This window comes from Lygodium microphyllum, chromosome 12, assembly GCF_053477565.2.
Source record: "Lygodium microphyllum isolate KBCC chromosome 12, Lygodium_microphyllum_v1.1.10, whole genome shotgun sequence".
Lineage (NCBI taxonomy): Eukaryota > Viridiplantae > Streptophyta > Polypodiopsida > Schizaeales > Lygodiaceae > Lygodium > Lygodium microphyllum.
The window spans coordinates 97,761,821-97,780,633 of record NC_141146.1 but is presented as its reverse complement, the minus strand read 5'-3'; the positions used below and the strand labels follow the sequence as shown (position 1 = coordinate 97,780,633).

The window sequence follows — 18,813 nt, the reverse complement described above, 5'->3', positions numbered from 1 at the left end:
AATAGGAGGATATAACCCCTGGCATAAAGAATGTATAGAGTAAGCCAAGCTACGTATATGCCTAACTAACATGACCTGACAAAGGTTAGTGTATGCTCAAAGAGAAGACAAATCAAATCAGCCTAAAAGCATCCAATGTAGACAATTATCTATCAAGAGCACAGACATGTAAGAGATCCTAGTCTCATATACTTAAGAAGCTCAACTGCATAAGCCACATGCTCTACAATATCCAGAGATAGCATGAAGCTCCCATTGGCAGAAAGATCAATGTTAATAAAACAACCAAGCTCAAAGATAGCATGTGAATACATAAGACATTATGTAACAGTCATCAATGTCAAATTTGTCACAATCCAAATAAGCATCCAAGAGCTCCAAAGTACGCAAATGAAAGCCCAACTAAAGCTCCAAGTGGCAATCAAACACAAACAATGTTAAGGAGCATGCATTTTTTACATATGCTTTAAAGCATGTATCAAAGGGTCAAGCATAGACCATAGGCATAACGGCTATCACAAAGCATGCAACTATAGACAAATGTAAATCAAATGCCAACCAAGACGGAGCTCGTGTAGTCATAAGAATCACTCGATAAGCACTCGTAACCAGTAGGCAAAGCCTAAAGTGACCAAATAGGCTTTAGCTATGGTGTATTACAACAATAAAATCACTACTAATCTGAGATAAAACATGGTGGAAATTAGCTTCAAATAATTCCCATAGCATATGCATAACATTCCCTAACATTTGGGCATCAATCGGGTACCAAATGGCATCAACAACTAGTGCCAACCAAGCATAAACATTAAATGCTAATGTGGCACTACCTCTGAACTACCTCTGGAGTGTTATAATAATCCTCGAATTGATGTATATCAGTCCAAACCCAATGCCAATGATCAAAGCCTACAATGCCAAGCTGTAGGCATGTTTCTATGCATTAGATGAACCATTTTTAGGTGCCCAAGGCCTTGGAGAGCTGCTATGGACCAAATTGAAGCTGAGAAGTGACATGTGATCAGCCATGTTGATGGTGCCTTAAATCTTAGAGGGGTTGGGGAGCTAGAACAAAGCTTTGGCTAGGTGTAAGGGGTCCCCAGGGACCTAGGGAAGCTCCCTCTTGAAGGGTAAATGCAATGGGAAGGTGTATGCTACACAAGAAGCAAAGAGGCATGGCTACCCTATTGTGCATACCCTGTGAACTAAAGTAAAGAGACAAAAGAGAGCTGCAATACCTTCTAATGAATGCTGTGAGGGTGCCCAAGAAGCCCCGATAATGTGAGCCTAAAAAGGATGAGACCGACCAGAAGCTTAAAGGTGTGGCTATGGCTACCAACATTGAAGACCGAGCTATAGGTATTAAAATGAATAATGAATGTTTGCCCAACCAAGATCAAGAGCTCGATGTAGAAGGCTCTAATACCAATTGAAGGGAGGTGAGCCGTAAAGTGGAAGTACAAGAGGAAGCAAAAGCTATGGTGGAAGGACCAAGAGCAAGAGAGAGAGACACAATGTGGAAACTCCAACCATCACAGTGTGACCAGCTTTCCCTTGATTCAAATGTCACTAAAAGAACAAAGAATGAAGTGACATGGATGGGCGCCCATCACTTGCAATGTGTGTAGGTGCGGGTACTATCACTGTAGTGATACACGGGCAGCTAGGTAGAGTTACCTTACCCCCAACATGAACATGAAGAGACCAAGCACAATAATCAAGAAGAAGAAGATTTAAAACTTATGGAAGATGGTGAAGAGCTCAAACCTACAGAAGAGTAAGTGGCACATGCTAGAGGGTGGTGTGTTTAGAGGGGGTGAATGTTGACTCTACATGTCTAAAGTGTGAAAACAAACATGTTCTTCAATGTTACAAGATTTCAATGTATATCGATGGGAGCAGGCTTCAACTGTTGTAAATGGTTATAAGTAGAGATACAAGTTAGTCTTACAAGGTAGGAAAATAAACAAGTGATTTACTATTGTGATTAGCATGACTAAAGTAAAAGATAGGTGAGTTTCTCTCTTTATGGGTGCCTTTAGCCTAGACTACCTCCAAGAGGAGATTTTTGGAACAGATCTGAAGAAGTTTTCCTTTGCTTGTAATCTCTTCCAATTAGAAGAGTGGAGTTAAACTATCTCACATAGAGTTTGTGCAAAGTATTGTCTTAGGGGCAATGTATTCAACTTGAAGGGATTTGTTGCAATTTATATAGAGTTTCCAAGAGTATTAAAAAAATTAAAAAATTTATTGGGTTTATCTATTTCTTGTAATCGACAATATATTCAAGAGTCCCCTCTTTCCCTTGGTCCTTAGTGGATTTAAACCTAGACCTTTCCAACGCCCGACAATGACACACACAGAGAGAGAGAGAGAGAGAGAGAGAGAGAGAGAGAGAGAGAGAGAGAGAGAGAGAGAGAGAGAGAGAGGTTAATAAAATATGTAGCTTACCACAAAGCTACCCACTCGATTACAAAGAGATGGAGAAAGAGAACATATACCTACTACAAATTCTAATATTTTCAACTGCCAAATTAGTTATTTGTTTTCTTTGCAATAGGTTTCTATTTATAAGTTCAGCAATTGTTCTTCAATAGAGATGGTCTAACAACTAGTGAGTATGGAAGCATAGAAGGAGGTGATCATTGGATTGCTTATGCAAGGCCTTGAGACCATCAATTTGATTTGGTCAACGATCTTATGTTCTATTATCCAATTTGGATTACTCTTGAGATCACATCCCATGCATCTTATTCCACATGTTCACTTGATGGCAACACTTGTAGATTGTGCCCTTCATGATGCCAAGAAAGCCTTCCTTTTGCCAAGAAGTGACTTTGAATGGATGAGGCCCATGTAATTCCTATCTTCAACCATTTTTTTGTGTTATCATGCGAGCCAATCACCATGAAGATACACAACATTCTATATTTACTTGCAATAAGGCAACAGGCGGCAAGGCATGGATGCAGAGAACATCTTTTCAATCTAGATTGGTTTAAACTAGCTAGAATGTTTGAAGGATCCTTTAGACACACATGCACATGCATACAACCTGGTTTTAGAAGTTCATGAAAGAGAATTACTTGAATGTCAAAATGTGGAATCTCCTAGTGAAATCCCATAATGTATTCATGTTTTGAATATACATAGATTTGAGAAGTCCATGAAAACAAAAAGAATATAGCTTTTCAATTTGAAACCTGAACAAGAACAAATGGACACATCACATCAAAGTTATTTGCATTGTGAAAAATAAATATTGGTTAACGTTGAGGAAAATTCCATTTGCTTTATGAAAATTTTTTTTTTGAGCCAAATGAGAGTAACAAGCTTCCTTAGGTCTCTACACTTGAGTTCTAGAGTTATGTGCCTCGGTGAAGGAATTTAGACATTTTACTCAAAGTAAAGGTCGGGAGAAGGCTAGAGGAGTCTCCCTTGATTCAGTAAGCATCTTGCATAGGACCTGAGTGAAGTAAAGCAAGACGAGGCCACCGATGCACATATGAAATCCAAGTCTCTGCTGCACACTTCGAGGGCCATCAGAATGCCTGAAACTAAATGCACACCAAATCAAATAATTAGGGGTAAAACCATGATTTAATAAAAATGCCGCAGGTTAAGTTCATTCTTTAAGAGATACCAAGCTAAGAAGGAACAGAGACCTGCATCTCTATCCCAATAAAGCTGGCATCACTAATCATCTTGGCAGTTCAGGCCTCCCACAGTTCAACCCACAATGGCTTTTTCGCATTTGTCGGACGATTAGACTTGCTCATTCTCCACTAAGGAGGAATCCACATCCTTATTAATGAAAGAACCAAATCCTCCGTGCTCCAGTCTTCTGTGTGGCTTACGATTTGACGGAGCAACCCCACCCTCAGAAGCTGAGGCATTTCCTATGGCCTCCCGCAGGCTTGCCTCTGCCAGTCCTGCAACATGAGCAAACAGACAAGCCTCAAAACTTAGCAGCTACCCAGAGAGAGGCGATACTATTCAGCGGTAAAAGCACGGCCAGTTCCGTAGGTGGTGATGCTGCTTACTGATAAAACAAGGCACATGTACCTAGCTACATGCTCAATAAAGGCTTAGAATTACCTGAACCAATCTCTTGTAGAATGTAGTGGTCTGTAGCACTGTTGATACTACAAGGTATACCACTCTTCAGAGTGGTACAAGTATCAACAGCACGTTCCTGATCGTCCACATCACTATCATCGGCCTTTCTTGTATGTAATGTACAGCTACATTTGTGTGTGTCTCTCTCGAATATTTTATTGCCTCGCTTGCTATTATGGGGCTCCTTAGGAGAGGCTTGAGCATGGCCGATATCTGTTTCGTCACTGCTTTCATGAGATTGTAATTCTTCTTTGCTCACTTGAAAGATCCACTCTCCTCCAAGCTCCTGTATAATCTGTGCTGCTGAGGTGGTTCTCATTAAAGGTCCACCTGCTCGGGTCCAGGAATGATGGTAGACAGATTCGATATTCTCACCATCACTGTCACTTCCATCGCAGGGATTGCGAGAGAACCTCAATGTTCCAGTTGAAGGACCAGCCCAAGGATTTCCTGCAGCATCAATGGATGCTTCCAGCATCCCATCCTCATCTAGTGAACCCCAAGAACTCTCACGGGCAATACAATTCCAGGAAGGGATTCTCTTTGCAGCAGACATTCTGTTTGTTGACCCTGATATTTGTAATGTGCTCCGTTCCAAACTCCGTTTCAATCTCCGCCTGCGATTCAGCTCTGACACGCACTCATCAAGCATCAATTCAATCCCACAATTAGCATTGATTGCCGAAAGCTTCTCCCAAGTGCAACGTCTCCCCTGGTTAACTGCTTTTTGTAGCTCTGACGGAGTTGGGTTTTGTATGAGTTTAGCAAACTGAAAGAGCGTTCAAAGCAAAACATACAAAGTATTACTCTCCTTCCCGAAGTTGAATTCACAGATATATAAATGCTAAAGAAACATAAACAGAACTACTACTACTAAATCACAAATATAAACAAGAACAGTGATGTAAAATTCACCTGTGCAAGGGTGGCAGGCATTACAATGGTGACATCCCCTTCCCAATCTTGAGCAAAAAGCTTGGCTATACCACCCATTGGAAACCCTAATTCCCATATCTGATTGCATCTATGCTTTACTTCCATTTGTGATAAGTGGGCCAGCTGCAAAAACATTTGCAAGGGTGATTGCTTATAGATCCTTACAACCAAAGCATTGGCACTTGCCAATAATATTGATGTCACACTGAGGCATACATCCTCGGGCAGTAACATGACTGAAAACAGTACGAGTGCACCTTCCTGAATGCATGCATAGAATGCTTTAGAAATAACCATAAACTTGTGCTTCCTCAAAGAAATAGACCCGGCAGAAAGTCTTTGGGGAAGACAAAGGAAAACAAGGGGGTCTATCGGCAATCAATTAGATGGGAGCTAGAAAATCAATAATAAAGAAGGAATGCGCATGAAGAATGCATCTTAAAAACGTGCAAAGATGCACTGGACTGTGAGATCCCAGATTGTCATATTTCTACTTTCACACACACTTGCAAAATGCTAATTCTTGCAAATCCAGACTAACCTTCACAGATGCACTAGCAAATAGCCTTCTCTAATATGAAAACTGCAGAAAATATAGCAATGTACGTTCATAGCTGTGTTACCTTAGCCGCGAAATCTCCTCCATATGCCCGGACGACATCTTTTAATCTCAATAGAGGAGCAATGTGTGGATTTGCCTGGCTAACAACAAAATGATTCACGTTGAAAAGCTCTTTCAATTGCACCATTGGTAAATCACTTTCAAGACTACCATCCCTCCAATGTCGAGCTCCAACCCCATGTTCTTCTAGAGCAACATGTACAGGTGAATGATAAGGCACTAACTGCCCATGTCGATCTTTTGCCATCAATTCCTGAGCTTCAAAAAGGCCAGGGAATGCACATGATGCAGTTACAGCGCTCCAAATAACTACATGAGGAGATGTTAGATAATTCAAACACCGCGGAGGCTCATGTTTCCGTGGTGAGCAGACTGAAATGCCTAGCACTCTGCCAGTAGTGTCATAAGCTTCTTGAAATGTCATGTTTTGTGTCAGCTCTCTCAACATGTGCTGTAAGCGGCGGATCTCATGAACTGCTCCTCTTGTGAATAGTCTACTCACAATTGTAAAAATGCCCCCTAACTGATCAAAAAACTGCCAGCTCGGCATATTTTCCCCAAAAAAGCTTTGCAGTTCTGACCAGGTACGAGTAGCAATGACGGAACACATAATGGAACCCACGCTTGCCCCAGCTACAACCCGAGGAAGGAGACGGTGCTCAATAAGGGTCCTCACTACGCCGACATGAAATGCTCCCAAGGATGCTCCTCCACTCAAAAGAAGGGCAGTTCTACCAAATGCATGCCTTGTTTCCCTCACAAAAGCCAGCTTCTCTTCCAGTGGCAGGATATCCTCAGAATCCGAATCGCATACAGCTCTCAAATGGTAACGGACTTCATCAATATATTCTTGAATAAGCCCGGGAACCTGAGAAACCAGAACCAATAAAAGACAGACTGACTATAAAGACATAGCCTTGTAACCTTGTTGCGAAGGACTAAATTTGCACTTTCAGCAGGACGCAAATGGTTGGAGTATAATCAACAATTCCTGCTTTTACCTGGAGAGGTAGCTGTTTAAATCACTTGAAGAGACAGGACTCTGACCTGAAGTCTCCCCATGTGAAGCTCTGGGTTGCACATATTCCCAAGATTGCGCACCAGGTCAGTTCGGAGGCAAAACAAGATATCCTGAACAACACCTTCCTTGCGCCGCAATCGAAGCTCATGGAGCTTTGTTCTGACAAGCTCCTCGTCGTACAAATCGCTGTCCTTGCGCCGCCCTCGCTCCTTCTCAAGCATCCGGGCAGCATGCGCCCATTCATCGTATGTGAATGCGCTCACCATGACATTGGTCCAGAAATTCCTGCGGTATGATGACTCGGCCTTCACCTGGACGCTGCGCGATCTTCTTAGGAGAAAGGCGGCACCAAGGACGATGCCGAGGAGGACGTGAGGATAACGAGGGTTGAGGGGGAGGACAAGGAGCCGGAGGAGGGGTGAGCCGAAGCGGCGGTAGGCTGCGGCAGTGGAGGAGCGGAGGGAGAGGAGGCGCGCGAGGAGGATGCGGTACAGCTCCGAGATGGACTTGCAGAAGAGGAGGCGGAGGGCGATGGCGTGGCCGAGGGCGGAGGAGGGGCCGATGGAGAAGACGCCGACGGAGGCCTGGTCACTGGATTCCATGAGACTGCAGCTGGCCAGCTAGGGCACAGAATTCTTGAAACATAACACTCTTTGGGATGCCTGCGGTTGAAACCCTAGAAGGGGAAATTGGGCTGTCCGGGGATCAAAACCCTAACGGAAGTCGAAACCCAGCTCGAGAAGGCCGTCTTCAGAGGAGGACGAAGATTACGACGAGCGGGAAGGAGACAGCGCCTGCCTTTTGCTCTTCTGCTGGATCAATGGCGATCGGCAGAAGGAAAGGCCGATCGGCACGCCAGCGAGATGCAAGGGGAAGCGTCCATGTCTGCAATATCCTGGGACCGGCATTCTCTTCTTACCTAGTTGCCTAATCGCAGCTTCATCCAAACCAGCAGCAGCGAGATCACAGGAAAGCCTTGATTGACGACTAATTATAGCATGCAGGTGGCGGACTTGTTTGAAGCTTGTTCCTGCCTGGACCTTTGAAGAGCACTCACACGAGTCCCAGACTCCCACGCGACTGAACCATAAAGGAGCTTTTTACACGTGCAACTATATACCGATTTTGCTTTATCTTCTCTTTACACTAGCAACTATATACCGATTATGCTTTATCTTCTCTCTTTTTACACTTGTAACTATGTGACATTTTCTAATTACATTTTTTGTTATTTTTTTGGGTTAAAGAAGAAAAACATAAGGGTATACCCAAAATTGAAGAAAAGCTTAGACGTTTGAAAGTTTTTAGGCTTTTCAAGTTTGTAAACAACAAATGCTTTAAACAGCTTAAAGGAAAGCTTTGAACATTGGGAAGCCTTAAGCCTATATAAAAGGGAGAGAGTTAAGAAGTATAGGTCATTCTCTTCATTACAAAATTCGTCTCTTATTTGAGAAGAGAGAAAGATCAGACACAAGTGTGTGGAGACGCATATATCAGTTTCTTGGTCATTGCGTTTGCAAGCTCAAAGGTTAGATTCAAATCTTAGTCATTCGTTCTTTAGAGGATTAGTTTAAACAATTTTGTCCTTACTCTTTTCAATTTATTAAGGTTAGATTTAAATCTTCCTCATTTTTCCCTTTTAGGATTAGTAAATAGTAGTGAAACGAAAATAAAAGAAAACAATCTTTTGAACATATGGCGAAAAAGAAAGCGTAACAATGTTTTGAATAGGTAGGGGAATGGCACCTTCTCCCATACTTATTTAATTACGAAGAGATTTGTGCCAACTCCTTGGCATACTACAGCATGTTTTCTTATTTTATCTATTTTTTTAAGTTTTTGAAGTATTGTTATTGTTTCTTGATTTTATTTGAATTACTATTAAGAATTAAAAAAATCATCATCCTTGCACGTTGAAAGAAAAAACCTTAAAAAAACGAAATTACGAAGTATAGCATGTTTTTCTGTAAATAAGCATATTGTAGTTTTATGACAAAAACATATTTTTCTCATCGAGATCAATAGACACTATGATGAAATAAAGTCACAAGGCATCCTTCACGAATTTTAGAAAAATGAAAACTATGGCTTCTAGAGAAACATCACTAAAACCATTTGTTGCAACTTGGTACGACATACAAAAAATTGAATCATCTTAGGCGAGAATGTGAAAGTATCATTGGAAGACTAACAATGTGTGCATCCAATGGTATAGTCACAATGCAACATCATGGTGTTAACTTGTAAAAGAACGATCCATCTACAGAAGAAATACAAGTTACAAAGGCTTTGTCAAGCACTATTCTCATCCTTGTATGCCAACAACATGGAGTCAACATGATGATAACTAAATGCCGACCATGTCTTGCAAAGAAAGAAACAAATACGTGGTGTCACTCGTACCAAACTACATAAAAAGAACTCTAAATGCAAAGTCATTACAACTTCAACTATTGAGCATCCTTGATACAACCATCTTTGGTACGAAAATCAGATACTGGATGCTTACGTAGCGAGCACGAGAAGGTCCCGAAGAACAAAAGAACTCTACTTAACCTCAAAAAGTAAGAAGAAAGATTTGCATGACATGAAGAAAAGAGACAAATTGGGTACAATCTCCCCCCATGCCTTGTGTGAGCGTTTCACAAGGCATGTATTTATAAATTTATTCATCTCAAAGCTAAAAAATAGCTCAATTTTACAATTAACATGCTTTGGCTTTTATGTTTACTTTTGTCCAAATAAAGAATAAAGCGGTTGGGCGTCCCAAAAGTCAGGTTGTGTCCAAATACAATGTCCGATAATGAAATATTTAAATCATGCACCCATGCACATACAAAATAATAAATATTTTCAAGTGCTTTTGTAATATTCCTGCTTGTAAATATTGATACCCCGCATGCCGCGTAAACTCAAGCAAACGTTATCTTCCGTATTGGAATTGCCGGCAGTTAAATTCGTAACCGCACACGTGAAATCGAGACCTCCGCATTGGCAAAGCAAGCTCGGGGATTCAAATCCGCATAACCCCGAGGAAACACCCTCTTGGGAGGGGGTTAAGTGGATAATGTTCAATTAATTGCAAATTTTTTTGCTAATTTCCCCCAGCCGATGCATGGCTGGAGGGAAGGGGATGGGCTAGGTGGGAGAGGTGGGTTACATGAGGGAGTCGTGGGTTGCATGCACAGCCCATGTTGTGGAGATCCCCTCTCCCCCCCGGTCTATATAAAACCCCCTTAGTGGGCAGGACAGGGGGACTCAGAGAATGTCGTGCTGCACCAAAGAAGGAAGGACGGGCTGTGTTGCAAGATCGAGGAGGGAAGGAGAAAATGCCTCCGACGCCTACTGCATGCTGCCTCTGTGATCGCCGCCCAGGCCAACCACCCACTAGTACCATCATGTTGGGCCGCCACAGGCCATCAGGCCGCCGCCATTTCCTAATAAGCCAATCATAAGTTTTTCTTTTTCGTTCTTTCCCCCCTACGTCAGTCTCCAAATTTCCTCCCTCTTCCACGTTGAATCTTTGACTTTAGCCAGAAGCTTCCTTTAAGAAGCTTCTAAGGGGGGCTTCTATAAGCCCCATTGACACAAGCCATCTATAAGTCCCTTCCCACTAGCCACCCCAGGTTTTTAAGGGAACCCATTTTTGTGGAAGATTTCCTGCGCACGGGGGGGGGGGGGGGGGGGAAGTCTCAGCTTCCTTAAGCCCTATTTCCATGTGGCCACCCGGGGATTTTAAAAGAAGAAGAAGAAACTTATAAAGCCTCCAGTCCTGCTAGCCCCATTCGCAAGAGCCCCTTTCCGCAAGCAAGCTTCAAACCCCACAAGCCTGCTTGTGAAAACCCCAATTCCACAAGCCCTCATAAAGTTCCATTCCGGAGCTCTCTCGTAAAAGGCCCATCTCCACAATCCAAGCTCCAACCCCACAAGGCCTTCCATAAGCCCAAATCTCGCAAGTCGATATTCTCATGGATCCATACGTCGGAAGGGATCTCCTGTGTATGAGGGAGAAGGGCAAGATCTTGAGGGTGCTTACCAAGGCGAGCAAATTTACCAATCGCGTAAGGGTAAAGGCAAACTGGAAGTCTGTAATTATGGCCATGATGGCCCCCAAGAAGTCGAAGGCGTGCCCAGGGGAGGTTCTTCTCCTAACATTCACGTGGACATCTCCACGAATCCACAAGTCCAGGTTTCTACTAATTTTGATTCCACGCAAAGTAATGCATTATGCACGATAATTTCATGGACTAGGAAGCAATTGGAAATAAGTTATGCATGTCAAATTTACCTAGCCTAGTTAAATGCAATTCGAAATAAGTTGACTATTTGAACAATGACTAGAAGTAATTCATGACATGAAATTGGGTCATTGGTATTTTCAATATGATGAACGAAAAAACGTAAATTGTCTATGCGTCTCACGACCTTATCAGTAGTTGCCCTTCCGTTAATTTCAAAGTGACGAGCCTAGAACAACGGTTTCTTATCATTATAAGGTTGAATTGTTAAGTGCACCTTTGACTAAACATGGAAAGATTAAGTGCATGTCACAGTTTTAGACAAATCTTCATTGTAATGATTCATTAGGGAAAGTCGTTAACCCCATAGGAAATAGGAGAGCATGGAAATAGTTCTATGGGCTTGCACGGAAAAGATTAACTCTAGCTTTATTTGGAATGAATTTCACAATATTGTAGTTAGGAAAGGATTGCATGTTGCACATTCATCGTACACAAAATTTCATTCATCAAGAGTTGTATTTAGGGAAAGGCTGCATGGTTCATTAAAGCATGAAATCGTAAAAGCTTAGAAAAAGAATTGTGGGCATGATCCTTGAATGTAAGACCTAGTAGGTTCAATGGAAGTTATTCTGCAATTTATCATGCGATTTGATTTTTAACAAGAAAAATTAGGGTTATTGCGAGTTTAGTGGTACGTAAAAGCAATGAATTGCATGTTTACGTGAATTGTGACATGTTTCACATGGCTTTCTCCTTTAGATCAAGTTAACATCTCTAGGAATGGTTCATCCTTGTCACAAGACAAGTAGGTCGAATTATCTAAATCACCTAGCCCACAAGGGATTCGCATAGGATAATTCAATTGATATGATAAATAACCCAAGTGCTAACTAGGGTTTAGCACATTAAAGACTTGGCCTAGTTTTGCACTTGCTGCTAAGTCAAAACCCTCATACGCAAAGGTCCTACCCACATTCATAGAATATAGGGACAATTGGACGCTCATGCAAGTAACAATCTAGGGTTTCTACCCTAAGGATCACTCGTTCCAATGCTAAAACTTGGATTGAGTTGGAATCCCTAGTCCGCCTAGTGCAATTAGGATTGGATTGGGTAAGAGACACCCTAAACCCTGCTTCTTGTCTAAACATAATTCCTTGACTAGGAAATGTCGTTTAGGGGGTGAAATGATTCCATGGAATAGATGCGACACTTGTGCAACAAGTTGCAACATTGCATGGTCTTGTGGTTTGATCACAAGAGAGTTTTGCCATTCCTTGGAATGAGGTTGGCAGGTTCTTGCTCAAGCTTAACTTGCAAGAGGATGAGTAATCATCCTGTTACATCACTTTTCTTGGGAAATTTTGCCAAGTTAAGGAAAGTTAGATATTTGCTTGAAAGCAAAGGATCAATCAATTTAAAGCGACATGGTCGCCAGGATTTACTGTTAATAAAGCCTAAGGTATTGGTTAAGTTGGGTTAATAGGGTATGGCCCTAACCCAAGGACAAAAGGGTTAATAAACAAACCCTTGGGGATCTCGCCAAGTCGCAATTGATCCCAAATTGAGTGCTGGATGCATTCGGAGAGAAGGATTCACTCTTTAGCAGTTGGCCAAAAATAAACGACCATTGGAACTGATTCTGCTTGTAATAGTTTAGGAGCACTGTTTGGATTTGTTTGCTCAAGGAACTAAAGGATGGAAAGATATTTAATGCTTCAGGTTGAAGGCCTGAAGGGAGAGGCAGATTCAGTTAGCCCCGACTGCCTGCCTGACCTTAACCAAGGGGGTTGTTAGCCGCGCTGGGAACCTCGACCGAACCCGTCGTGTGAGGTCTCTCCGTTGAGCGCTACTTGGAGCAGGAGGACGCTTGGGTGCCAGGGGGGGCTCTGGCCGTAAATCTCTTACCTTCCAGGCCCTGCACAAGAGGCCAACGTGACTCGAGATTAGATCTCGAAGCCCGCATACTAGTCTATGGGCGGAATCTTGGACTAGCAATCCTTGTGGATTGGTGGATAGCCTTTGACGGATTATGGATTGCCTTTAGGCGGATTATGGATTAGCCTGTGGCCTGGACTTTATTTTCGAAGATAAATAAGATAACTTGTTGAAAATGAACTTGTTTGAGATTGTTTTTCTATGTCAAGTGCTAAGATTACGTGAAGGAACCAGTGTCTAAATGGCTAATTAATGAAGTTGCTTGATGCATGTCCAACTAAATGTGGTAGGTAATTAGACAACTAAAGCAACCTTGAGGAAAGTGTGGTGGATGTGGCCATGGGTCCGTCCTATGAATGGGTGGTGCCGGTTGGCCAGGAACTTTTCTCAATCGAAATGGACGGAAAGGAGCTCTTCTCAAAGGAAATGAACATCAAGGGCGCTGACCTAGAGTTAGGTTACTAGAATCTCGATTTATGCTATTTTAGGGGGATGGAATGGGACTATGCCTTATGGGCAGAGAGGTCGAGCCTTGCATCCCTCTCATTTCCTATTCTCCTTGAACCAAGTGCAGCATGAATCCGCTTTGACCCTGATGTTTCTGTGTAAAGTAGTTTGCCTGGGTTTCGACACTAGCTGCCATTTAGGAAAGTGACCATTGAGGGAAACCCTGATTCAGGTCGGTCCTAAGTGAGAACGGTTGGAATACTTCCGCTACGTGGCAGACACGGGAAGTCCTAGATTGCAAATCCCGTAACATTCCATAGGAGTGTCAGGTGGAGCTTTTTAGATTCTCTTTCCGATGATTGCTAAGATGTGTTCTGAAAGGAAACAGGTGGACACGTTACAGTTGGTATCAAAGCGAACCAATGAAGGATCTATCTTTATAAGAAATCTTAATAAAAAGAAGTAAAGCAAATGTTGCTGTTAAGAACATTTCCTTACTTTCAATGCTCTCTTGCAGAATTATGAAGCATGAAATAGATTCTTAGTGTTCCAAGTCATGTTTATGAATGCGATGCATTCCTTAGATTATCCTCGAAGGATCGATATAATGAACATCCTAGACTGTATTTATAATCCATCACCTTTGTACGTGTGGAATGGAGATGGACGGGTGACTCGGGAATCAGTTTGTGTACCTTTGAACCAATCTAAAGGGAATCAAGTGGTTGGAGGACCTGAAGATCGTGAAGCTGTTCATTTTTGTTGAGGCTCACGTAAACACAACTTTACATGTGGAAGGTTGGAGGTTCGAACTGAACTCATATGTATACGAGAAAGTGACCCGCATAATCCCCACCAATAGGATCAAGGTGTTGGGTCGCTACGAGAAGAATGGATACCAAAGGAAAGGATACCCTAAACTTCCGATGACTTATCGATTCCTGAAGATCCATGACCCAAAACCATACTATTATCTAGTTCCCATGGCTAAATGTAACACAACATTATTCTCCCCGAACTAATGTACCAGTTGCTCTACCATCCCAAGAAATATTGTACTCCGAAATGGCTATGCCCATACGAATGGAATAAGACTTCTTTTTATCAATGTTTGTCTTATCTTTGAGTATTGATAAAAAGTTAAGTGGCTAGGTTATTGGCTAAAAGCTGAATTGGATATGAAATTTAATCATAACGATTAGCGAGTTATTAACGTTAAGAATCCTCTACCCAGGCACAACCCCAGATACAAATTCCCTGTCCGGCCCTACATCAAGTACGGCCGTGATTCAGGAGAAGAAATTTCTTCTCAAGCAGATCAAGTCGCTAGAATTTGATGGGAAAGGAAGGACTGTCCAAGCTGATGTTGAGATTTGGATAGAGTCCATGGAAGATTACTTTGAAGCGGCTGGTATTACACCCGCCAACCAAGCAATTCTCGCCAAGCTGAAGCTCATCGGCGAAGCTCCGCTTTGGTGGAAGAAATGGTGCAGAGATCAAGGGATCTCGGAAGGATCTGTTACTTGGGAGAAGCTGAAAAAAGGTTGTGCAAGGAAGATACTTACCACTTGCGTACCGCATGCAGAAAATGAATGAGTTCTACGAGCTAAAACAGGTGGGTCTGACTCTTGACGCATACTACTCAAAATTGGTCTCACTTCTGAATTATGTGTCACAAATGGATATGATACAACAAGTTTTGAAGTTTTTTGCCAGTTAAAACCCACCTGTGAATACTCGCCTCGAATCTATGCGCCCAACAAACCTTCAAGACGCACTCATTCGAGCTACGCTCATAATTTAGGAAGTGCAGGCCAAGCCAAGAAGTAATAAAACTTGGTCTTATAATGATTAGAACAGAGGAGAATATAGGCCCCAAGCCAAGAGACTTCAAGGTCAAAGCCAGGGACAGAGGAAGAAAGCAAGGATGGACAATGTCAATAACTTTGTCCCTACCCAAGGTAATGGCCGCAATCTCCATTGTTTCCACTGCAACGAGCCTGGTCATTTCAAAAGTCAATGTCCCAAGCTTGGTAGAGGACAATGTCAAGCTCCTTTCCAAGGAACCACCCATGGCCAAGGAGCGGCCACCTGAGGCAGAGGAAGAACCGCCTGTGTTGCCAACAGGGAAATGTGCGAAGAAGAAGACCCAACTATAGAAGCAGAGTTTGAAAGGGCAACAATCCATGCCACCCTTCACATGAAAGGCCCGAATAGCCAGTTTTCGGTGATTCAGACACCATGGCACTATCAAGGTAAAGGTTTCAAAACCTTGATTAATTGTGGTAGTACACATTTCTGTATCTCACCAACTTGTGCAAGAAGACTAGGAATAGCCATAGTAGAAGCACCTACCTTGCTTGTCAAATTAGCAAATGGTCGTGAGGTCATGTGTACCAGGAAAACTGCTAAGGTAGAATTCTTTCCGGGTGGAAAGATGACTTCGGTCAAATTCAGGGTCATGAACCTAGGTATCCACGAGTGTTTGCTTGGAATGGATTGGCTTAAACCTAATGATGCCCACATTCATTGTGGAAAGGGCCAAGTTTCCTTTCGAAACTCTAAAGGGGAATTGGTTACAACTCAAGGAGAGACTGGAAAGCCGAAGATTCAATTGGCCAAAGCATCTTGGATTGTAAAGGAAGTTAGAAAGGGACTACCCGTCTACTTGATTAAGCTTAATAAGCTAGATCAGAAGTAGGAGTCCAGCGAAGGACCCTCATGGCTAAAGGAGTACGCTGACGTATTTCTTGAAGAGCTGACAGAACTTCTGCCTCAAAGGGAAGTGGATCATGAGATCAAGCTAGTGCCGGGGGCTACGCCAATTGCAAAGAGGCCTTATAGAATGTCCATCCCAAAAGCAATTGAGCTGAAGGAGCAACTCAAGCAACTGTTAGATCATGGCTACATCTGTCCTAGCAGTTCACCATGGGGAGCTCCAGTGCTGTTCCAGAAGAAGAAAGATGGAATGCTTCGACTGTCTATTGATTACAGAGGGTTGAATCAATCAACCATTAAGAACAAGTATCCTATTCCTAGAATAGATGAGCTTCTTGACCGTCTTCAGGGTGCAAAGATCTTCTGCAAGATTAATCTCAGGTCTGGATACTATCATATAAGGATCAAGGAAGAAGATATCCCAAAGATGGCCTTCAACACAAGATATGGAAACCTGCCACCTTCAACAGGTTAATGCATTTAGGCTGAGGAATGCACTTGCCATTCGGGCTGACGAATGCACTTGCCACCTTCAACAGGTTAATGCAAGATATCTTTAGGCCATATCTTGATGACTTTGTACTCATCTTCTTCGGCGATACCCTAGTCTATTCTAAACAGGAAGAAGACCATGAACCCCAGCTTTAGATTGTCCTTGAGACAATGAGGGCACACAAGCTTTATGCCAAAATGAAGAAGTGTGCATTCTTCAAGCATCACATTGAATATCTGGGATTCATCATATGAGCGGAAGGAATCTCAATGGGTCCAACCAAAGTCAGAGATGTCCTAGCTTGGCCAATACCAACAACTATCAAAGAAATGCGCAGTTTTCTTGGATTGACATGGTGGTATAGGGTCTTTATCAAAGACTATGCTTTGATTGCAGCACCTCTGACGGATCTACTAAAGAAGCAAACATTGATTGCATGGTCAACTACAGAACAATCTAGTTTTGATAGATTAAAGCAAAGTTTGGTATCAACACCTATCCTGAAATTTCCGGACCTCAGTAAGGAGTTCGAAGTAGTAACTGATGCTAGCACGCTTTCCTTAGGATGTGTGCTTATGCAAGAAGATCATCCTATAGCTTACTCTTCAAGAAAACTAAAGAGCCATGAGAAGAATTATGCTACCCATGATCTAGAACTGTTAGCTATCATCCATGCTCTAAAGCTTTGGAGACACTACATGTTGGGTAACAAGTTTACCCTAGTGACGGATCATAAAAGTCTCAAGTGGATCTTTACCTTGAATGAACTCAACATGAGGCAACATCGGTGGATTTAAGTGCTGGAGGAGTATGATTTTGAAATCAAATACCGACCTGGAAAGGAGAATGTGGTTACCGATGCACTCAGTCGCAAGGCATTCCTTAATTCTCTAATCTTGCAAAATCCATCAATAGCTAGATCTCTAGCTACAAAGGTATCCATGCCAAATAACCCAATACTTGAGCTAGCTAGAGAAGAAGCATGCCATGATCCAACCTATCAAAATATGCTAAGGGAGATCCCTATCAAAGATCAGGACCAAAAGCTATGGGCTAAGTATCATGAATTCTCTATAAGTAGTGGACTTGTCTACTATAGAACAAGATTATGTATACCGGCAAGCCAGTCACTCAAGCAGAAGATATTGTGGGAAGCTCATGATTCCCCTTTCTCAGGACATCTTGGCTATACCAAGACCCTCAATGCAGTCAGGAAGAGCTACTATTGGGAGAGGCTTAAAGGTGACGTTCTCAAATATGTCATTGAGTGTTTGTCTTGTCAACGTATTAAGGCCGAACATGTCAAAATGCCAGGAAAGTTCCAACCACTTGACATTCCCCAAATGAAATGGGAATTCATCAGTATGGACTTTGTTGTTGGCCTATCCCAAGTTCAGGGAGGATATAATTCCAGCATGGTTGTGGTTGATATGCTTACTAAGGTTGCACACCTTATTCCTATTAAGACAAACTATAAAGCCTCAGACATTGCAAGGTTGTTTATCAAGGAGATATTCAAGCTACATGGGTTGCCTAGCAGAATCATTAGTGATCGTGATTCTCTCTTCACATCACACTTTTGGAGAGCTATCTTTGAAGCCATTGGAACTCAACTCTGTTTTAGTACAGCTTACCATTCCCAAACTGATGGTCAAACGGAGTGAGTCAATCAAGTCATCGAGGATATGCTGAGGGCACACTGCTGCCGTGAACCAAAAAGGTGGATTCAATACTTGCCACTGGTTGAATTTGCCTACAATGCCTCTTACCAACAAAGCATTCAGATGACCCCTTTTCAAGCATTGTATGGGCATGACTGTCAAAGCCCTTTAAACTTCTCAGATCCAACCTTGAGGGTTGAAGCTTCAAGGAAGATGCTGGAAGAGATGGATGACCAAATGAAGTCAATAAGATAGGACATCCAAGCTGCCAAGGATAGATAGAAGGCATATGTGGATTTGAAACGTCAAGATAGAACCTTAGACAAAGGAGACATGGTCTTCATTCGCATACGCCCAAAGAAGAGTTCCCTATCCTTAGGAGATTGCAAGAAGCTAAGTCCAAGGTATTGTGGACCATACAAGATCCTCAAGTTCCTAGGACCCAATGCTTATAGACTGCAACTCCCTGAGAACCTAAAAGCTCATAATATATTCCATATCAGCCTATTGAAGAAGTATGTACCTAATCCTAGCCATGTACTTGATGACCAACAAGTTGTAATGCCTAGCCAAGGAGTCCTTGAGATACGACCTAACAGGATCTTAGAAGTTAGGGA

The 18,813-nt window shown here is 42.4% G+C and overlaps 1 protein-coding gene across 1 annotated transcript; it reads right to left on the bottom strand.

Annotated features, from left to right (window-relative positions):
* Window positions 1–3,765: 3,765 nt before the first annotated feature.
* On the bottom strand, window positions 3,766–7,300 carry LOC148028076 (triacylglycerol lipase SDP1-like). Its single transcript, XM_087689913.1, has 5 exons — window positions 6,725–7,300; window positions 5,679–6,545; window positions 5,035–5,178; window positions 4,099–4,888; window positions 3,766–3,932 (listed from the first exon to the last, which is right to left on the bottom strand). Exons 1-5 carry the CDS (start codon window positions 7,298–7,300, stop codon window positions 3,766–3,768), a joined length of 2,544 nt encoding a protein of 847 aa, XP_087546039.1.
* Between the last annotated feature and the right edge of the window lie 11,513 nt (window positions 7,301–18,813).